The 24,247-nt window shown below is 35.1% G+C and overlaps 1 protein-coding gene across 1 annotated transcript in view; it reads right to left on the bottom strand.

Moving 5' to 3' along the window:
- Nucleotides 1-2,132: 2,132 nt before the first annotated feature.
- LOC126978721 (uncharacterized) overlaps nt 2,133-24,247 on the bottom strand; it is a 95,941-nt gene continuing 73,826 nt past the window's right edge. Inside the window, exons 15-21 of the mRNA XM_050827745.1 lie at nt 23,636-23,704; nt 17,066-17,134; nt 15,499-15,567; nt 11,326-11,352; nt 11,151-11,213; nt 7,191-7,328; nt 2,133-6,536 (exon numbers count right to left, since the gene is read on the bottom strand). Of these exons, the coding sequence (XP_050683702.1) occupies nt 6,439-6,536; nt 7,191-7,328; nt 11,151-11,213; nt 11,326-11,352; nt 15,499-15,567; nt 17,066-17,134; nt 23,636-23,704 (533 nt within the window). The 3' untranslated portion in view covers nt 2,133-6,438. The remainder of the gene's footprint in view (nt 6,537-7,190; nt 7,329-11,150; nt 11,214-11,325; nt 11,353-15,498; nt 15,568-17,065; nt 17,135-23,635; nt 23,705-24,247) is intronic.

Genomic DNA, 24,247 nt, shown 5'->3' with positions numbered 1-24,247 from the left:
CCCGTCCCGGTTCACTCTGTCATATTCTAGCTTTTTCTCGCTAATTCATCCTCGTAAATTTCGTTTCGCGGTTGTGTCGCAATGAAAATAGAAATTCTAAATTAAAGTAAACCAATAAATACTTACATGAAAGTGAAATAAAAAACAAAAACGAAATATCGATGACTCGCTGATATGATCGCCCTCAAAGCTGGATGTACATTGACAGACAGACAGACAAGCAGTATAGTGTAACCGCAGTATATTATCATATTATTGTAATACTTGTCACATATAACTACCATGTTCTTTAAATACTAAGAGAATTCTTCATAGACAGAAGATAGATAGATATCATAAACAATATGTTATGTTTTTTTTTAAAGTGATAACCCTCACTTCTAGGATTAATACACAAATAAAATTTGATAAACAAAATTTTATGAACGATGCGGGACTCGAACCCACGACCTCCGGCGTTCCGTGCCGGTGCACTAACCGACTGGGCTAACCGTTCGAGTAACGCCTCGTTATAAAATCTTGTTTGCTTTGTTCAACTCTCAGGTTGCGGCTTCAAGATAAACAAACAAGAATTTATAACGAGGCGTTACTCGAACGGTTAGCTCAGTCGGTTAGAGCACCGGCACGGAACGCCGGAGGTCGTGGGTTCGAGTCCCGCATCGTTCATAAAATTTTGTTTTTCTAATTTTATTTGTGTTGATGTCATAACTAACAGTACAGTATATTAGACTTACAGTATTCTAGTGTAGAGACAAACAATGAATCCAAAAGAGCAATACATATCTAACGGAAATCCAGAATGATAACAGGAAAGCGATTGTATAGTTACAGTATTACATTGACAAGTTGTAAACCGTTAACTACGCCTCGAATTATAGTAGTGTGAGTATTAAACAAGCACACATTGACATATTATCGAGCTGTCAGTTCGTATACGGTCTCTACGCTAGTATCTTCTATCGGCCGTTTTCAATAACGTGTCTCTAGTTACGGATATAATGCTATCACCTATCAACATACCGATCTTATCTAATCATAGTTATGTCCAATATAGTTTTAATATTAGTTATTGTCCAATGCTATCTGTCCATAGGTTATTGAAATGGAAGTAAGCGTAAAACGATAGATTTTTCTACCTCTAGTAAGTTAAACTAAGGATCGAGGTTATTGAAAACGGCCGTAAGTCATTTAAGATCATAATCAAATTTCCGCTACGCCTCAAAGCCAGCCTAGCGAAACTCTCTAAGAAAAAAGCAATTCACTCGGCTACAATCTTGTAACAAATGGAGATAGCCGAAATTCACTTACGGCCGTTCCCAATATTCAGTCTATCTCCGGTTGTGGCCTACTTGAGATAAAAATCATAACTATCGTTGACTTTTCTGTCCCAATAAACTTATCGACGGTACTCACCTTATCCGTACACGCTGTCTGTCAATGGAAGGACGTATAGCTTACCAGCGATAGAAGTTTGTGTGTAAATTGCAATTCACGCGTCCTAATATAAAGCGATAAGAATGACTTATCGGGTATATTGGGACAGCTTCAGATTATAGGCAGTTAATTACTGACAGTAAAAGTTAGTAATTTATCTCTATCTGTAGATAGTATATTGGAAACGGCTGTAAGTCAATCAAGCAAATTTTCGCTACGCCACATAGCCAGCCTAGTGAAAGTCTCTAAGAAAAAAGCGATTCACTCGATTGTATGAAACGTGCAGTCATGATTGACAGATGACAGCTAAAATCTTGTAACAAATGGAGATAGTCTAAATTCACTAAGATCACAAACAAATTTTCGCTACGCCTCAAAGCCAGCCTAGCGAAACTCTCTAAGAAAAAAGCGATTCATTCGATTGTATGAAACGTGCAGTCATTGATAGATTGACAGATGACGCCTATAATCCTGTAATATACTGTTGGCTTCCAAACTTAGCCGGATTATACTTCGCCGTAATTATGAGATACTATTTCAAACTCATGTTAAATCACTGCACGTTTCATACTAAACTCAACTTCAATTTTTGCTTAGGCAGTGCTGCCTCTTATTTCTTAGTATTTAAGGATGTACATTTACAAAGAAGGTCTGCACTAAGCCGCAAATGATTGGGTCAGTAACAATGAAACAATGAATTGTATCAAAATGTAATTATAAAAAATACAATGCAAATATTATGAAAATGTTGCAAATAAAAATATGTTGACCTTTATATTATATAACAATAATTATATTGTTGCAGGAACATGTAATGTAATTAAACTTAACAAAATAAAAAGATTTATTATCGCTACTTGGTAACAATTTCTCTGCGATCATGATGGAGTAAAAATATAAAAACTAAGTAATTCTTATATACGAGTGTCTTATATCTATGCGATATTAACTCTTAATTCATATAAGAATGTCATATTTATTCATGGGTTTCTTACTGAGGAGGAGTCATTTTAGATGAGTTTCGTATGAAATACTACAGATCTTTGATGATAGATCTTATGTGCTTCAATAAGGAAAGTATCTAAGCTAACTCACGCATCATTATCAAGTTAAGTGACTAATAACCACCATAAGCGGCTTCATAATTTGTATTCATTCACATTTTTTTTTAACTGTGAGGATATACATTATTTTTAAATTTACTTAATCGGGGTTTTACACATTGATTACTTCAGCTTCTCGTTAGTATTCCCGAAAATATAAGCTACACGCGAACTTGGCAGATGTCCCTCTGACACGCTGCTTTAGTTGCTATTGCAAACAATCAAGTGCTCATAATGGGTTTGACGTATTGGGGTCATATTATTATGTTCTAACATATATCAGACGATCACATCAAAAGTAACACATAATTTCTTCAAAATTCGTGATTAGGAAAAGTTAGTAACATAATATTATAACACTTACAGACGAATTATATATAGATGATGAAACATTTAACTCAGTCATTCGAATAGGGGGATTGAAAATGACGTCAATAGAAATTATTACTTCTACACTGAATTAATTTACAATTTAGATTGAATGTGACCGTATTGAGATCTTGTGTTTAAAATTGGAAAAGGTAACACAAGAAGACTGTGACAGTTAGTGGCCTTTACATTATTTTATAAACTGCCATATTTAATGAAAAGTAAGTTAAATAATATAAATTGTTTTATTATCGTTTCAGGTGCGTGCAAATGTTGATGACTTTGACGATTACTGTGATACTTGTCTGAGTCAGATTCGTATTATACATATAAATTACTCAGTAGCACCTCTCTTTTTACGAGTAAGAAATTATATCTTCATACAACCGTGTGTGTTTGTAAGAGATAATGAGTAGCGAGGGCCATGCATCGTTTTACAGTCATTTTTATCTCTCTTACGTACACTTTCCTTACTTTCTTTATTTGCTACGATAGGAAACTGCTACAAAACATATATTACAAATATACAAAAAATCGTCACCGGGAGATAAATAATTAGAAATATATTTTTTGTAGTATAACGCATCTAGATTTTGCTTATTATTTTATTAATAACTAATTATAAAAATTCATACGTTCAACGAATTATTCTTAACACACTGTTAAGTTACAAATAGGTTACAAGACGCTTGTGCTAATGTTAGGTATAGAAAACGAATTGTATACACCTACGACAATGGTTGGTATTATACTTATGTTTCTGCGATGCTTGGGAGGTTGATCTTACAAAATATGTTGTAAATAATAAAAAAATGGCAATTAAAAATAATCAAGAACTAACAGAGTGATGCTTGAATACCGATTTTAATTTAGTACTCGGAATTGTGAATCAAGTAGCCTCTTTACTTCACATCTCATCAACCCAACTCATGCATTATTTTAAAACTCTAATTGTACGGAGAAGGAGCTACAGTACATCATAAGTTTACATAAATAAATATTTCATTTTCACTTATCTTTTAAGAAATATATTAACTGCTGCTAAAATACAAGCCGAGGAGAGACTTCAGAGGCCGTTTGTCACTTTTCTATAATAGTACATTCACTGCCTGGCACCACAAAAAGGTACCAGTAGAAAAAATAAGAAATACTGGTGTAAGGAGATAATAATATTTTCATCATTGAATAAGAGATTTCTACTAAAATTATACAATTAAGATTTTTCATGGCAAATCCAAAATTTATTTTAACCACATTTTCAAATACGTCTGGATAAAGAACAAAACAAAAGGTTGTTATTACTTACTTTACTTTGTTTAGTTTAGTGTTTGTAAAAGGTACTATCGAAAATTAATATCCCAGCTTATGTTAATTTAATATGGATAGTTCATCAGTTTCACCTTGTCTAACCGGATCACTAAGAAAAATTATATATAAAACTAGCCATTCCAGACCGCTTCACTGAGCGAATTTTAAAAGGAAATAAATTAATGAGGGAACGTTGAAATACGACAAATAGTTTATGGCATCTAGGATAAATTTCGCATCGAATGGTGATATTTTCATGTCGATACGATCAGTGGTTTAGACGTGATTGAGCCTCAAGTGACGATTTTCATTATAAATATATTGAAAAAAGAGAGAAGAAGTGAATTCTGACATTATCTAACTCTCCTAGTGGGCGAAAAAACGTTAAAAGTTGAACTCTGCGTGAATATAACAGGCGTGCAGATACTAAGACTGTAGGAAAGTCCTTTGTTTTGTCCAAAGAATAACTCTATCATTCCAAAAATTATATCACTCCGGATACAATTTTGGTGATTTTATTTGTTATTTAGTTAGAGATTGTTTTAAAATTGTTATATTTTGAATATTATTGAAGTTATATTTCTTTAGGCGCGTGATGTAAAAATGATTAGAGTAAACACTGTAACACAATAGTAACAGGGTGAAGTTGGCTCCTAAAATTTTCTAACGTTTGCGACATTCGATGATTTCTTTTTTGGTTTCTTCGTCATCTATCATGAAAGGAAAGGGTTCAAGCCCGTACAGCCGTATTCGTTATTAGTAATTAATTGTCAAAGCCATCGTCGTAAGATTTTTACAATATTGTTCTTTCGACGAACCGAGAATAGCGTGAGGAATAATTTTAAGGATTTTTGCTCTGTTAGGCCAAAGAAGTATAATTTCTTTCGTGCATACATAAGTACACACACTTTTTGATTTTATAATTGCCGAGTACTAAATTAAAGTACAATTTAAAAAAGAATCACAACGCCGCATAATTTGGATTTTATAGTCAAACGACACTGTCATGTGTGCGTCTACAATTTTAGAGCGAGAATAATTTTTTTCTCCCAGGGAACAACTTCGTAGGACATTTTACTTTCGTATACGTTTCAACGAATAGCAAGCGTACAGTACAAATTCTATCGCATGATATGGTCAGGCTGCTGATATAAAATCACTTATACGCACAACTTCGATAAACAAAAAAAATATTTTGAGAAATAAGACTCCATAACAAAGCCTTATCAATAAAATTCCTTTTTTCGTCGAGGTAAGTAAACATACCTAATTATTAATATAATTTTCGTTTAAAATAATATGTTGAATGCCGCCCAGATAAGTAGTGTTTCAGCCGCCAAGCAACTGTACAAGTGCTCTATTTGTTTCTTTTTTAAGGGCGTCAGGTCTCTTCTAATACGCTGTTATTGTCGAACCGGTAACAGCAAGGAAGTTCCAGAACTTGATTGAGCATGGATATTATTATGTATGGTGATAATAAAGTAATCGCATTATCGATGGTACGGATTTGTATTTTACTACTGGTATTCCTATCATATTATCAGATATTTTGCAGATATTTTCTGCCAAATTATTTTATTGTTGCTTATTCATAAAAATATAAAATTAGTTTGATAAATTATCGTTATGTTACGTTTGCTTATCGAAGTTTTATCTCTTAATAACAAGAATGTAACAATATTCGCACATTAAGCATAATATTTTACATTACGCGCAAATTTCGCATTGTTTATTTAATTAGCACAGCACATTCGCAAGTATGTCTTGTAACCTCTGTAATACCTCTTAAGTATATCCAATCAAAGTACTTATGGATCAAATGATATAATATTATGGCACCATTATAATATGGAAGATGAACATGGGATGTAATAAGAACGAAGAATAGTGAAGACATGAAGAACACTAAAAGCCTTACAAAAAATACGGAATTGGATGTATCAATACTGTCTTTGGAAAAAAATAAATTGTAAATCGCTAAAAGTATTCTCGTTGTCTGCTACGAAAGATCAAACTTTCCAATATCGTATTAGTGTATAGACCTGTGATATATTAAATCAAATTTCACGTTTATTTGGTAAAATGAAGTACAATTTTAAAAACCAGATAAATATGATCATATTGTGTGAGAAAAATGTACTCTGTTCCGAAGACGTGCCTACTTTATATTTATTATGAGGTACAATATGTGTACTGTTATATTTACCCATATATAAATTTAATATTAATTGCTGCTACGGTCAATGAAACCCCAAACTCCATCGTCATTGAGGTCATAACCCAAGGCCGTCGGATCTTCCAATAAAGTTCTGCTCAAGTCCGCTGTAAATATAATATACTTACCTCAATATTTAATCTACGCAATATAATATTGTGATTCCGCAATAAACACATTATGGAATAGAAAATTACAAAAATAATAGGTTGAGACAAAGTCTTTTTCGCAAATAGTACATATTATATAAACTTGTAATACGATCTCATTAACTGTATTTGTATCTGACTGGTTTTGATGATAATAAAAAGGTTACATTTACGGTTTATTTAAGGTTACAAAAAAGAAGCAAATTAGCTAGAACCATCAATTTACTATTTAGTAAGATGGTATTTCCAGCAATTTTTCATTTTTTTTCTGTAAAATTAGTGAACAAACACAATAAATTTTTAAAATCTAATTACCAAAAAAAATACAATGTCAAAGATGAAAGATTGTTTGATGTTTTGATCCATGGAATATGTACTGTACTGTGTGGCATATTTGCAATTAGACTTAGACTTCAATGTGAATATTTAAAAAAAAACCGATGATTGTTTTGGATACGTTCCTTTCATTTAAGAGATTTTATCTTTGCGATAAATTTTGAATTTCAATTAGTCGTTTATTCATGCAATTGTAGAAAATATTTGAATTTACTGAATATTTATCGAGTGTGTGCCAATAATAAATACACTTCATTCAAATACAATATTACTCACAGTTTAAAATAGCGTCTTGGGCAGATAAATCGAGTCCAAAAATATTCATAGTATCTTCTGTATATTCTCCCGTATACTGCCTTCCTTCATTAGTTTCGTGCGTAGAACTGCCATTATTACTTTGTTCAGTAGCATGATCTAGAAAAATAATAAAATCACATTACACTACAGCTAGTTATAGAGTAAATATTTAATTACAAATTTGATAACTATTATCAATACTCTACACCTCACTAAAGACAGAAATAATACATTATTCATTAAGCGGTGAGTTTAAGTAATTTCTACGAGGTTGCAGTTTGTAAGCAGAAGGAGAGCTTGGGAGCTACAAGTACACCCTAATTAGAACCGCAATTTCTCTCAAGTTATACATAGAGCGTTATTATACCTCACAGTAATATAATAAATGTAGCATAAGAATTGCAAATACCAATGTTACAAATTGACTGCTTTCAGAGGAGGGAGAACTCTGGGAGGAACTGATTTGAAGCATGTTTTTCACAGCATTACTCAGTTTTCCATCGCGGCATCTGATCTTGACGCTGGGGAGTGGTGCTCAAGAGTTGCACCTTTACATAATTATTTACGGGGTGTGCGGAAAGAGGCGAATACTTTGTTATGTTCTGGTGGTTTGTCATGGCAGCGCGTAATTAAAGTTTAAGTTTATTTATATTTTAAGTTTGTTACGGTAGAGGAGCATAGTGCTCATATGAAGTTTAATAACTTAAAGGGCGTGCCCGTGCAGTGTTGTATTAAAATTGTTGCAAGAGGAAGACAAGATTGTTTTGTTAAAGGGTGGGGTTGTATATATTGCGTACTCACGATCTCTGTGAGCTTGACATTCTTCGTGGTTGATTGCAATGTTGGCTACCATATAACGTGGGCAACATAGCGAAAATTGGAATTTCAGTCTCATGATGCAGTTGCGTTGCATTTAGTGGAAGCTATGGCCGTGGTTGTAAATGACCGTGTGGTGAGCTGATTTATAATCCGTCGGGCACCTCATTCTGGTAAACAGTTGACCGTATCGGCTTAAAATAAGTCACCTACTCACCAAACTGTTGCATAACCAACTAAACCCATTCCATCAACCTTACGAGAAGGGTTATTATTACAGCCACACTACAACTCACAGTGTGAGGATAATCATTCAGAATAAAGGGCAAGTACCTCTATTCAATAATTCAAAACTGCCGGACGCAAATCTAACCCGACACAAAAATAACCAATTGCGCTATATTGTGGTGCGGTCTGGTGACGGGCGATTTGGACGAGCGCGCAGGCGGTCATACGACTGCGGCCGGGGGAGAAATCAATTTAAACGCCTGCATTCCCATTAAAAGTTGCATTTTCAATGACTATCAAGAAATCGCAGGGAGGTACTCATACGTTCTTGCCCACGCGTTTCTAAATCGAAAATCTGCATGTTAATGGTGAATGAAATCAATCACTTCAAATAGTTTATTATTCATAATTGCATTAGCTAACCTATAAATTTTGCATCATATACCTTTGCGATCCGATACCTCTAAGCTTCAAATCCGTTGACTACCAAATTTTACGTGCGCTAAACTGCTATGCGTATTATTTATAGTGTAGTAAAAATGCTTATAGTTAGGATAATTTGAATGAATGTATCTAAAAGCTATTGAAGCAAGCTATAAGACCATGCATAAATTATCCAAATTGTCCTTTATTTTATTTTACACACACGACTCAAAGTTAAAAAACCGTTATATTTTAGAATGATATTTTCAACGCAAAAATTGGTTTTATTTATTAGTGTTCATGGTTTTATAATCATCTTTATATGTTCTTTCTAAAACAGAACTAAAAGTTTTCATAGTAATAATTTGAGATATTCATTACGAAAGACATAGAAGAATCCGTTGCCCTTGATCGACCTTGAAGTGCTTATGTACGTAGGTCACACTAAAAGTTTTGCATAACTTAAAAAATAACATGTTATAACCAAAATATTATGTTTATTGCCTTACAAAATACTCTCCATTAAATTTTCAACATTTTTTCATGCGATCGAACCAGTTTTTAAGACAAGAGGACCACAGATCTGAAGGCATGTTTTCTACGTGCTGATTGAACGCTATCACTACCTCTTCGGAATTGGTAAATATGAAACCTCTCATCAAATCTTTGATTTTGGGGAAAATACAGAAATCACAGAGTGCTAGGTCGGTGCTATGTACAAGATGGGTGAGAAGTTGTACTTTTTCGGAAGCTAAAAATGATTAATTTTGTTGGCCGTGTGAGAGTAAGCGTTGTGATGATGTAGGAGAACGTGGCTTTTTGGTCGTCGTTTCGCGAACTTTTTTTAACAGTCTTGGTAAAAAATGATAGAATACCACTCGGCATTAACACTCTTTTGATCTTCAAGTGGAATTGTGCATCGGAGACCCGTAGGTGAGAAAAAAATGGGATCATCTTTTTACCAACGTTTCTCGCCTGATTGCTGTTTTTTTCCTGGTTCAAAGCAATAAATCCAAGTTTCGTCTCCTGTGACAATGTCATAAACAGCATTAGAATATCCGTGGTACTTCATTAGCATCTGTGAGCACCATTCCACGCGAGCCCGCTTCTGCGCCTCTGTTAGTTCGTGAGGGATCCAACGACAACAAAGTTTCCGAACTTTCAATTCATCGTGTAAAATTTTCTGAATTTGGCTCGTACCAATCCCCAATAGTCCTCGAATTGTCTCATCGGTAATCCGCGGGTTTTCTTCAATTAGCAGCTAAACAGTAGCCACATAATTTTCGGCAGTTGTAGGCAGTTGAATGCCGCCCTTCACGAAATTCATCATGTAAAGAAACCCGACCTCTCTCAAATTCAGCAAACCACCACGCCTCACGGTGCTCAAGCAAAATGCTTCTCTCCCAAAAGCATTTTGAAGACGAGCGGCACAGCCTTGCTGTGAGAGAGAACTTTTTAATACATAAAAAATCATCCCTCTATCTTTTCGACTCAATTCCAATTTCGTTGCGTACGTAGAACTTTGGCAACAATTGACAAATGATTTCCCGCCAATTGTTTTTTTATTACTAAGAAGGTTGCAACGTTTCAAAAAAGTATTACATTCGAAATTCAAATAGTTCGGATTAGCTAGAATTGCAAGACGTTTAGTGTGCCCCATGTATGCTTTAATATGTACCTAACTATGCTATATTTAGACAAAATAACTGCTGAAATATATTTTTCGATAGTTTATCAAATAAAGTAAAAATATTTCAACATATTACAAAATAAAAAAAATATAAAAAACAGACAAAGGAAACGACACTTCAAAGTCCTTATTAAATTTGAACGGACCTTATTTCAAGTCGAATTTATATTAACAAAAACTATATATCACAGTATTATAGTTAGATAGTTCGAGGCTCCTTTGCCAAAGATGCCGGCTAGATTATGGGCGCCTATTTCTGCCGTGAAGCAGTAATGTGTAACCATTTTATGTTTTGGTCTGAAGGGCGCCATAGTTAGTAAAATAATTTGGCAAATGAGACTTAACATATTATGTTTCAAGGCGACGAGCGCAATTGAATATCTATTCGCGATATAATCATAGAAAATACTTAGTTCAAATTTACATACATTACACATTAATTATAGTTGTTCGAACACTCATAACTGGACGGCTGGACTGATTTTCATGTATATTCATTTGTTAATATTGTCTCTGTCCCGAAAAGCAAAATAATATGAAAATTTTGAAATATTGACGAGAAAATAAAACACTTTCTTTACTTTAATCTTTGGATCTATTTCTATTACCCATAGAAAGCCACATTTTTGTGAGTATCATAGGCTATTACATATTATATCAACCCATAAAATGGAAAGACTTTTTCGTAACACTAAAATTATTTATATAGCAAAACAATGTTAACCGGGTCAGCTAGTTTAATATATACTAGTATAAAATAAACTTCTTAGAAAATTACTTACAACCATTTTCTCTTGCATCAGCTTCTAAAACGTTTTCTGGCGTGTCACTACTTTCTCTTTGTCCTAGAAAAAAATCAAGTTACATGCTACGGCTAATACTAATAATGAAAATAATTTAAATGTTTAAGATTTGAATTAAATTGACAATTATGTAACTAATGATTTTGTTACATACCTGTTACTGCCTCGAAAAATGATCGACCTGAATGGAAAAAAAAATAATTACATTTACTACTTTTACAATGTGTTAGTCTAATACATAAATATAAAACGATTTAAAATATAAAAAGCTGATTCGAAATGGTCTCCATTGGCTGCAATACAGTTCTTTAAACGAAGAGGCCAGTTATCAATAAAAAATTCTTCAATGTACGGATTGTTTTAGAGACTCCAAATTATCACGGCGTTTATAGCAAGCCATACTCTCTAAAGCTGACCATAAAATATCATAATCCAGCGGATTGAGATCTGGACTAGCTAGGACTACGACAGCCAATCTTCAACTCTGATGAAGTCCGAAATATTCGTTTCCAACCACGACTGCGTAGACCGAGCTTTATGACCCGGCGTCGAGTCTTGCTGGAAGGACCATTTTTGGTTATTGAACATGGTGTTAAAGGGCGTCACTCTCTTCTCAAGAATCAATCTTGATACACTTGTGCCGATATTTTGATACCTTTATGGTATCAAAACATCGGCATGGCTCAGTCACTCCTTCATAGCTAATACCCCACCAAACAATCACTGCAGTCGGATTGTGCCCACGTTGCACTCTGTCGACTAATTGGGAAGCTTCCTTAGTACTTTGAGCATAAATACGGTCATTTTGTTTGTTAAACATTTTAATTGCTAAATTTAAAAAAAAAATCTCCTCTCTTTGCGTACCACTTCAGCAGTTGTTTTGATTTTACAACCCTATTCTTTTTAAATTATCTGTTAAGAAATGACCAGTACGTCTCTTATGGGCTACAAGTCCAAAGTCATTTTTTAAAATAAGCAACATGGTTCTAGGTGCTATCTTCATCTCCCAACATAAAATCTTTTGCTTTTTGACTGGATTTCTTAAAATTCTTTCCCTTACTGCTTTGAACACCTTTGTCGTACTAGTATCTAGTAGTAATAGTATCACATTAGAGTTTTAAAATCAAATTATCAACAGTTGAATACAAGACTTTGTCTACACCCAGAATTCATGATGAAACAGTTAGCTAACATTTAAACAGCCAGTCCTAGTAGTAACCTAATATCATCCATTAATGACTATATACAAATAAACTAAGTATTAATGAAATAATTATTTATTTTAGTAGTAATTTACATTTTCTATAGTGCAATTATTAAAATTCACTTGAATATTATGTTCTTTTGCAGTACTGTCAAAACTTGAATCGCTCATTTTTTCATTGCAATGAAAGTTTTTCAAATAGATTTCTCACTATACCTTGATTATTGACCTATATATTATCGTTTTTACTTCTACGTTTGTATTTCCACGTTGCAACGCCTAGAGATGCTTTCTAGCATGTTAACGTAAGACTGCAAATGAGTCAGCAGCTTGTCGTCACATGTACTGCGCATTTCAGGCATTGTTTTCATGTACTTTTTAAAACCTACAGTCACTTCATCATATTGAGCGGAAATAAAGTTTTGTGATGACTCAAATGCAGCGATTTTCGAGTTTTGTTTCACCAAGATGGTCTCATTTCTTTGAGTGTCGGCTTGCAGCACGCCCACCGTCGATATAAGACCGTCGAACTCCGATTGTCGACATTTTTAGACCAAGCTCTCCCCACTCGATTCGCTTTTAAGGTCGCTCAATACAAGAGTGACTTTCAAAGACTCAAGATTCCATCTTGTAGTTTAAACTTACTAAACATGTCGATACGATGATTTTTTATCTCAGTCAGAACAGCACTGTCAAAGCTTTAATCACTACTTGTTTAACTCGTATTTAGCTCTGGAGTATTGACATCGACTTCAATAATACTCGACTGATAGGGCTTGACTTGCGTATTTGAGTTATCTCGGCCTTTGCGCGCTGCAGCTATACAAATAGGACAAGTCCAGTTTGCTCGCGGTAGCGTTGGTTCATTCGTGATACATTCGAGATGGACACACTAAGACACTTAATGCATTGTATACGCTTTTGAGTTACGTAGAATATCGTATTACAAGCGGAGCATTCACCAGATATTTTATTAAAAAATAATTAGCCAACACTGACATCAACCTCCTCTGTCTCCCCCAAATTCAAATTCAAATATTTTTATTTGAAATAGGATGTGACATCACTTATTGAAAGTCAAAAACTACCACATATTCCAAAATAAATGCCTCAGACCTAAGAAGAATGGGCGCAACAAACTTAGCGGGCTTTTTATTTTTCATCGAATAAATATGTTTACAAAGTAATATTGTACAATTAATCTTATTATTTAGTAGCCTGAGGGCAGTCACTCCATTCCCAATCTGTGGTATCGTATGTTATAGTCACCTTTAACACACAAACATTTTTTAACAATTCTGTTGAATAACGTAATACTTTTGTTTTGAACATTTTCTGGGATCTTGTCGTAAAAGCATATACATCGCCCCACTAAAGACTTACTAACTTGACTTAGCTGAGTAGTAGGCATCATAAGTTTATGTCTGTTACTGGTGTTAACATTATGGTTATGACAGTTTCTGGCAAATTCACTTATATGCCTATGAACATACATTACATTGTCAAGAATATCTTGAGAAGTTAATTTGTCAACAGTCAAGATGTTAACTTCTTTGAATTTTGCTCACAATGATTCTTTAGGACCTAGGTTATAAATAGCGCGAATAGCCCTCTTCTGCAGCACAAATATTGTATTAACATCGGCAGCGTTGCCCCATAGCAATATACCGTAGGACATAATACTATGGAAATAACTAAAGTATACTAGTCGCGCCGTATCTATGTCAGTTAATTGTCTAATCTTTTTAACCGCGAATGCTGCAGAACTAAGTCTGTTCGCCAATCCTAGAGTTATGCCAAGAAATATAGCAGATTCCATCGGTTCTATCACCTCTCCGTTTAACAAAACATTTGCATTTACATTTTTGACATTTGGTACGGTAAATTTAATGTATTTAGTTTTCAAAGCAGTCGAAATCCATAAAACTAGCTTTTCCATGCAGTATTGGTGTAAAATGCGTGACAAGAATATTTTTATTTCGTAGGCAGTCAGAAAACTTTAATATTAAATTAATTAAGTGTGACTTTTATCTCTAGTACCAAACACTAAACAGTAGCTGATGATCAATTACACTCCGTGTAATAGTACTGAATATACGAGTAGTTGGAACGAATGTAAAACCTAATCATTATTATTCAAAATTAAATATTTATTTAAATATTTAAAAATTAAATGAAATATTGTGTTAAGAAAACACCTTGAAACATCTACGTTCATAATACGTGCAATTTGTCCTACTGTATTAGCGCCAAAACGAGAAAACTCAATGAACAATCATATAAAAATGACAGATTCCATATTCAAATGTAATATTTTGTTTATTTTTAATTGTAATAGTATTTATGGTCAGTGTAAGTATAATATAATATATTTTGTATAATTTGCACGTCATAAACATAACAACAGCGAATAATTATAAAATATTTGGCCTGTTATATAATAATAAATTGTAATTCTGTTTTACATAATAAATAAATAAAAAAAAATGCAACTGAGGTGGTACATTATTGCGTAACTGTTACAATTTTAATATTATTTTATTTGTACACGAAAGCTCTCTCAAAGCATGAAAATGAAAAGGTCACGAAACGTGGGTTGAATTAAATAATAATATATTTTTTTATATATAAGAGGGGGCAAACGGGCTAGAGGCTCACGGGATGGGGAGGGGTGAGGCAACCGCCCATGGACATCGCAACAACAGGTGTATCAAGAAATGCGATTCCGGCCTTTAAGGTGGGAGATAAATTTATCTTTTACGCAAAAATGAATGTAAAGTCACAGTCACAATTACACACGTTTTAATCGCACTCGCGTTCATCAAACAAATACTGTAGTAAAACAATATATAAATTTTCACAACAAATAGAAGAAATATACGTATTTGTTTATTTAAAATTCAACTTGCGTACTTAAACACAATATACTGAGTTTCTCGGACCTATTCTTTTCACTTTAGATATTTTTCTTATTAGTAGATTTTGAATTTCATTAAATGATTTGTCAACTTTGAATAAAATATTTGAATAAGAATTAACTGCTAAATATTTGTCGGATTATTATCAGTCTGGCTGAGTTGGAAATCTCGAAACTAAAAAAAAACTTCTTAGAATGTTACTCACCTTTAAAAAATTCTTGAGAGGCTCTTGCATGCAAACGTTCTCTTAATTCAGCAGATTCAGGTGGAGGATCTAATGGAAATAAAAAAGTTACATGCTACAGCTAATCATAAATACTACAATGGTAAATAATACACTTTTAATGGATTAACAAACGTGTAACTGTAATTGTGCTTTTACATTCGTTTTTGGATAATAATTACATTTTTATTATTATTTTATTTATACACGAAACCTCGGGCTAAATTAATCAGTAATAAAATTTTTGTTAAATTTAATAATGAACAATATCACAATTACACGCGCTTTAAAAGTGGCAAGTGTTCATGGTTTTATAATCATCTTTATATGTTCTTCCTAAAACAAAACTAAAAAATAGAAGTTTTCATAATAATAATTTGAGATATTCATTCCGAAAGACATAGAAGAATGCCTTGACCTTGATCGACCTTGAAGTGCGAGATTGCTTATGTATGTTTTAATATGTAACTATGCTATATTTAGCCAAAATTACTGCTGAAATATATTTTTCGATAGGTTTTGAGTAATGTAAAAATATTTCAACATATTACAAAATAAAAAAATCCTAAAAAAACAGACAATAGAAACGACACTTCAAAGTCCTAATTAAAATTGAATGGACGTTATTTCAAGTCGAATTTATTTTAACAAATCTTGGATTTCAAAAATGATACCAAATTCGTTCTCTGCACCTTCGAGAACCTCGGATACGATACCCATATTGTTGAAAAAATAATTTTGCGCGGCAGCCATCTTGGATTTCAAAAATGATCCCAAATTCGTTCTGTGCAGCCTCGAGAATCTCGGATACGATATCCATAATGTTTAAATCATAATTTTGCGTGAAATATAACATTTCTCTCATACATCGATAAAAAAGATTTACTTCAAAAATGCATAAAAAATATCACAGTACTCTAGCGCAACGATAATTGTAACTGAGGTTTATCATTATTTTTGCGTAATTGTTACACTTTTGATATTATTTTATTTGTTCACGAAAACTCTCTGAGAGCGTGCTCTGAAAAGTTCACGAAATGTGGGTTAAATAAAATAATAATATATTTTTTTATATAAAAGGGGGCAAACGGGCAAGAGGCTCACGGGATTGGAGCGGTGAGGCAACCCCCCATGGACATCGCAACAACAGGTGTATCAAGAAATGCGTTGCCGTTAAGGGAGATAAATTTAACTTTTACGTAAAAATGAATATAAAGTCACAATCACAATTACACATGTTTTAATCGCACTCGCGTTCATCAAACAAATACTGTAGTAAAACGATATATAAATTTTCACAACAAATATAAGAAATTTACGTATTTGTTTATTTAAACTCCAACCTGCGCACTTAAACACAACACACTGAGTTTCTCGTACCTATTCTTTTCACTTTAGATATTTTTTCTTTTTAGTAGATTTTCAATTTCATTAAATGATTTGCCCACTTTGAGTAAGAATTAACTGCTAAATATTTGTCGGATTATAATCAGTCTGGCTGAGTTAGAAATCTGGAAAGTAATAAAAAACTTCTTAGAATGTTACTTACAGTAAAAAAATCCTTGCCAATCTCTTACATGCAGACTTTTTCTTGATTCATCAGATTCAGGTGCAGGATCTAGTAAAAATAATAAAGTTAATAAAATAATATTAGTAATAAAGTTACATTTTTATTATTATTTTATTTATGCACAAAACCTCGGGCTGAATAAAAGAATTTTTTTTTTTTTTTAATTTAATAATGAACAAAGTCACAATTACACTCGCTTTAAAAGTGGCAAGTGTTCATGGTTTTATAATCATCTTTATATGTTATTTCTAAAACAAACTGAAAAATACAAGTTTTCATAATAATAATTTGAGATATTGCCAGATCTTAGTGGAATGCAGCTCGTTCCAGAATCACAGGAGCCCTGCGTCTAGGTCTGCGGGATCGCTCAATTTCATTATGTCGTGCTCGCTGTTATTGTGTTTGATGTGCACGATCTCGTTGCATTCTAAGCCTATCTACTTCATTGTCACTCACTAAAGAACTGACTCACTGTCAGAATTGCTTACGTAGCAATACGACTATTTTCCTGATCTGTCTCTCTCTGGTCAACATTGCAGTTAGCACGTGAGGTAGCTCTTCGCACATTTGATTGACTGCGACGACATAAGTGAGGTCGTCTTCTCCTCGGCATCGTTAATTGTGTTTAAACAAAGCGAGCAAAGTTTTCGCGCACTTAGCAGTGAAGTGTCACTATCACAAAGGATAACTGAAGTAAAGAAAGTTCTCGTGCACGTTGCTGTTATCGCCACTCACAAAGATAGAAGGATGCACTCTTTGTCCAAGGTATAAATCGACATAGAAGATGGATCGACATATTGGTTGTCAAATGTCAAATATTATGGTTAGGTTCGGAAATTTAATTTGTGACAAAACTTATGATTTATCAATCTACATAAAAACAATCTGATAGATAATTAACAACTTCAGTGAATCTACCAACTATAGTTAGCTAAAATTAAGTTTATGTTTTACCTCCTGAGAGTAAGAAAGATATAAACATTCTAATTTGTTATTCAATTTTAACTACTCTTTCAATTTGATTTCTGAATGACGGGGGACACATCAAAGGAAAAACCAAATTTTTGAATATATTTTCTTTCGGAGGATTTTCATATGTACCTTTTAGACCAAAATTAGCCAAATCAGTCTAGCCATTCTCGAGATTTAACGAGACTATCCAACAGAAATTCATTTTTATATACTTAAATAGGATATACAATAAATTTTATAACAACAAAGTTGTATCTATTGTAATATATCGCATGACTTCTATCATTTTTACGAATGAATATTTTCCAATTTCCATTCAGATTTGTATTTTTTCTCTCTTTTAAATTTTCGTGCCGCAGCATAAGATGAGATAGGGTGAGATGCTCCGTTACACATCCAAAGCATTTTTCTCCATTAACTCCTAGGTCCAGAGAGGTAAGCATAGCTCTTCTGAGTGCAATTTATTGTATCTAGTGTTGCTGACTGACATTATCTCGAAGTCTAGGTGACTGTAAAGTGACGATTATGTAACGGGGACAGTTTGAGTACATATTCATTTTCGGCACATGAAATTGAATCCTCTGAAAATGGAATGTACCTTGAATATTATCGTTTTTACGCTCCGGGACCGCTTGTATTTCCACGTGCAACTCCTAGAGATGTTAACATTAGACTGCAAATGAGTCAGCAGCTTGTCGTCCAATGTACTGCGCATTTCTGTCATTGTATTCATGTACTTTTTAAAATCTACAGTCACTTCTTCAAATTGAGCGGAAAATTAAGTTTTGTGATGATTTTAATTCATCAAGTGAAGACTCAAATGCAGCGATTTTTGAGTATTGTTTGACTAAGATGGTCTTGTTTCTTTGAGTGTCGGCTTGCAACACGCCCACCGTCGATATATGACCATCGAACTCCGACCGGATTGTCGACATTTTTAGACCAAGCTCACTCACTTCTCTTTTAAGGTTGCTCAATACAAGAATGAAAGACTCAAATTTCCAACCTGTAGTTTTAACTTATTAAACATCGCCAACGCCGCGAAAACCGACCCTGTTGTGGCTATAACATCTACCTCTACGGGGCATATTGACGCAAATATGGCACAGCTTATACAAAGTAAGCTTGAAGATAAGCTCATGACAGCCATGATGGCCGCTATGAGTGAAGACAGAGAAGGGCCTGCGTTTCTGGGCAAACCCGTCTATGATGGGGGCGTCCTAAAACTGTGGTGCTCTAATCTTAAAACATTGGAGTGGCTGAAAACGGCTGTCCCGGAAATCCAACTCCCTAACGGTGACACCCTGGCAGTAAAGAACATCTGGGTAATTCCCAACCGCGTCAGGTGTGGCATTCTACTACCAGGTGAATGGAAGGACACCAAAGCAATCGGCGGGATGCTACGGTTCCAAAACTCTTGGGCCAAAGTAGACAGCTGGTTGTTACACGCCCTTCATCACCACAACGACCACAGCTTCATCGTGGTAAGCATCCCGGAGGACCAAATTCCCAAAATCTTGGAGCATGAGCGCCAGCTTTCATTCATGCTGGGCTCGTATATCTGAAGTTCCAGGGGCCAGGAGGTAAATACACCGAGACCCCCCCCTCTAAGGATACAAACGGTGAGGCAATGGCAGCAACAGGGAATAGTATAGACGACAGTGATGCACTGCCGGAACCCATGGACGCTCAAACAATTGACCCAGCAGACGGCAACTGCGCCACTAGCTCTCCCTCGGAGGAAGCGCTCGACAGCCTAAAGGAGCTCGAAGAGCTTCTGGCGGCGGGCACCAAAGGTGATGCCGACTGCACCAAGGGCATTGAAGAGCTCTGCATCGGGGATGGCGAGGAGGGTGTGCTATCCAAAGATGGCATCCCCTTCTAAGTACAGCACCATCCAAATAAACCTCCACCATAGCGAAACCGCAACGGCCCAACTTCGGAAATGGTTGGAGGATAACCCTACAGCTCTCGCCCTAATCCAGGAGCCGTAGGTTAGGCGGGGCCGAATATGCCATCTCTCCAATATTGGAGGTAAGCTTATACATTACTCAGGACCAGAAAATCCTAGAGCCTGTATCTACATTTCTAACAATCTATATGTGCAACCCCTAACTTATGCGCAATAAAAATACTGGACAAACACATCCTTCCAACTCACCAGAGAGCGATAGTGGTCGCCTCTGTCTATATGCCTGACGGGGAAGACCCACCGCCGGAAGAACTTGTCAAACTGGTGAACTACTGCGAGACAACCAAGAGCGAGCTTATTGTGGCTGCAGACTGCAACGCACATCACCCGCTCTGGGGCATGCAAACAACCAACGAAAGGGGTAAGCAACTCACTGAATACCTTTTTTCTACTAACCTTAATATTTTAAATGTAGGTTCAGAACCCACCTTTGTAAACAGGAGGAGCAAAACAATTATAGACATCACTTTAGCAACAGAGGGAATGTCTGATTCTATATCCAATTGGCATGTGTCGAAAGAAGCATCCTGCTCAGACCACAGATGGATACTTTTTAACCTGGAGGTAAACATCACTACACCACCTCCCAAGAGGAAACCCCGCAGAACGAATCTTACTCAGTACAAGTTGATGATGGAATCGCGTCTAAAAGACGAAACACTCCCAGCCAGGATAATCGGAGTAGATAACATCGAAAACCAAATAGCACAAACATACGAATTCATGACTGCCAGTTATCATGCTACATGTCCCCTCACCAGCCCTCAATCAGACAGACCAAGACCCCAGATCTGGTGGGGACCTGAATTAGAAAGGCTCAGGAAAAAAGTGAGGAGACATCTGAACCGCGCAATGAACACAGGCGATCAATACGACTGGGACATCTACAAAGAGTGTAAGTCTGAATACAAGAAACGCATCAGATACAGAAGATCAGAAAGCTGGCGTAAATTTTGCAGTAGCATCCAATGCCATAACCAGGCCAACAGGGCAAGGAAATTAATCTCTTACCAACCCAGGCAAATCCTCGGATCCCTGCTGAAACCTGATGGTACATTTACCAACTCACCAGAGGAAACAGAGCGAGTCCTAACGGAAACTCACTTTCCAGGATGCAAAATAATGCAGCATATAGAGTGGGTAAATGAAAACATAACCGCTGAGGAAGCTGACTGCCAACAAGCACACAAGTTGGTGATAACCGATAAAACAAAGTGGGCTATAAATTCCTTTCACCCCTTTAAGTCAGCAGGACCTGATGGGATCTTTCCCGCCTTGTTGCAATGGGGAGGAGAGGGTCTCCACAACGATTTTGATTTTCACAGATGGCTCAAAGACAAGGTCGGGCACGGGATACGGAGTGTTCTCGGATGACCTAAATATAAGAATAGCTGCATCACTAGGAGCTCATAACACTGTCTTCCAAGCAGAATGCATGGGCATCATAGAAGCAGTCACAGCTACTTTGACTCGAAAGGTAAAAGACTACTCCATCCGCATCCTTTCAGATAGCAAATCAGTACTACAAGCCCTACAAAGCCACACTATCACCTCTAAGCTAATATACAACTGTCACCAGTGTCTGAGGGAGTTATGCGAAAATAACAACCAAGTAACTCTTCAATGGATAAAGGGTCACAGTAACTCACGAGGGAATGATGCCGCTGATGAATTGGCCAGGAGAGGCTCAGCGATGACAGCAAAAGGACCAGAACCAAGTATCCCTCTCCCGCCTAGCTGGCCTACGACGGTAATACGCCAACACACCAAGGAATTACATAATAAGTACTGGATGGAAGTAAGTGGGTGTAGACAAGCAAAAGAAGCTCTACCTCAAATAGACCCCAAGCTCTCTCGCAAGCTAGTAAAACTTCCACGACCTAGGTTACGGAAAATAACTCATGTACTAACGGGACACGGCCCTTTTAACAAGCATCTGTTCAATATAGGTGTCACCGACAGCCCACTGTGCAGAGCCTGCATGGAGGCGGATGAAACGGCCGCACACGTCATTTTAGAGTGTAGGAGTGTGGCCACATACCGGGCCAAACATCTGGGGTCACCGAGGACTCTCCCCGAGGTCATGGGTGACATCAGAGGTTTGATACATTACCTTGAAGAACTGGGGTGGCAGGATTAGCCGCCCTCCTCACCACGCAAAATAGGCGCGCTGTAGTCGTCGAGTTGCGGATAATAGCCCGTGATAACCTATAACCTATATAACCTAACTTATTAAACATGTCGATACGAAGATTTTTTTTCTCAGTCAGAATAGCAGTGTCACAGCTTTTATCACTGCTTGTTTAACTCGTATTTAGCTCTGGGTGTTGACATCGACTTCAATAATACTCGACTGATGGGGCTTGACTTGCGTATTTGAGTTATCACCGCCTTTGCGCGCTGCAGCTTCATAAATACGACATTTCCAGTTTGCTCGCGGTAGGGTTGGTTCATTGGTGATACATTCGAGATGGAACACGAAGACACTTAGTGCATTTTATACGATTTGAGTTACGTAGAATATCGAATTACAAGCGGTAAATTCACCAGATATTTTATTAAAACAAAATTAGCCAACACTGACACCAACCTCCTCTGTCTCCCCCGAAGCAGTCGAAATCCTTAAAACTAGCTTTTCCATGCAGTATTGGTATAAAATGCGTAACAACGACATTGTTAATTTCATAGACAGTCGGAAAACTTTAACATTAAATTAATTAAGTGTGACTTTTATCTCTAGTACCAAACACTAAACATTAGCTGATGATCAATTCCACTCCGTGTAAATAGTACTGAATATAGTTGGAAAGAATTATAAACCTAATCATTATTATTCAAAATTAAATATCTATTTAAAATATTTAAAAATTAAATGAAATATTGTGTAAAGAAAACACCTTGAAACTATCAAAAATATTGTGTTAAAAACTGAAGACAAAAACATAATACGTGCTATTTGTTTTACTGTATTGGCGCCAAAACGAGAAAACTCAATGAACAAACATATAAAAATGACAGATTGCATATTCAAATGTAATATTATGTTTATATTTTATTCTAACAGTTTTTATGGCCAGCCTAAGTATAATATACTATATTTTGTATAATTTGCACGTCATAAACATAATAACATCGATAATTGTAACTGAGGTTTTACATTATTTTTACGTAATTGTTACACTTTTAATATTATTTTATTTGTTCACGAAACCTCTCTGAAAGCGTGCTCTGAAAAGGTCATGGTATATTTTTTTTTATATAAAAGGGGGCAAACGGGCAAGAGGCTAACGGGATGGGGAGGGGTGAGGCATCAAACAAATACTGTAGTAAAACTATATATAAATTTTCACAACAAATCGAAGAAATATACGAATTTGTTTATTTAAACTCCAACCTGCGTACAATACACTGAGTTTCTCGAACCTAATCTTTTCACTTTAGATATGTTTTCTTTTTAGTAGATTTTGAATTTCATTAAATGATTTACCAATTTTGAATAAAATATTTGAATAAGAATTAACTGCTAAATATTTGTCGGATTATAATCAGTTTGGCTGTGTTAGAAATCTCGAAACTAATAAATAACTTCTTAGAATGTTACTTACAGAAAAGAAAATTTTGCCAATCTCTTACATGCAGAATTTCGCTTGATTCATCAGATTCAGGTGCAGGATCTAGTGAAAATAATAAAGTTAATAAAATAATATAAATAATAAAGTTAATTTTGTTAAATTTAATAATGAACAATGTCACAATTACACTCGCTTTAAAAGTGGCAAGTGTTCATGGTTTTATAATCATATTTATATGTTCTTTCTAAAACAAAACTAAAAAATACAAGTTTTCATAATAATAATTAGAGATATTCATTCCGAAAGACATAGAAGAATGCGATAAAATTGAACGGGCGTTATTTCAAGTCGAATTTGTATTACCAAAAACTATATATCACAGTATTATAGTTATTCTCATGTCTTGGAAATATAATTTAGATATAATCCAAAAATAGCAACTTACCAAATATTGGGTAAAATTAAAAAAAAAAACAAAAATGAAACACGTCCGCATAGCACGGCACTATCGACATTATCTTTGTTTTAATGTGTACAGAATATAACAGACTTTCATTTTATTATGAGTTCGAAGTAAGAAATCACTTATTGAAAGTCAAAAACTACCACCCACCAGTGGGGGGTTCCTTCGCCCAGGATGCCGGC

The sequence above is a fragment of the Leptidea sinapis genome, chromosome Z, assembly GCF_905404315.1.
Source record: "Leptidea sinapis chromosome Z, ilLepSina1.1, whole genome shotgun sequence".
Classification (NCBI taxonomy): domain Eukaryota; kingdom Metazoa; phylum Arthropoda; class Insecta; order Lepidoptera; family Pieridae; genus Leptidea; species Leptidea sinapis.
The sequence above is the reverse complement of the archived record's forward strand: the minus strand, read 5'-3'. Positions and strand labels throughout refer to the sequence as shown.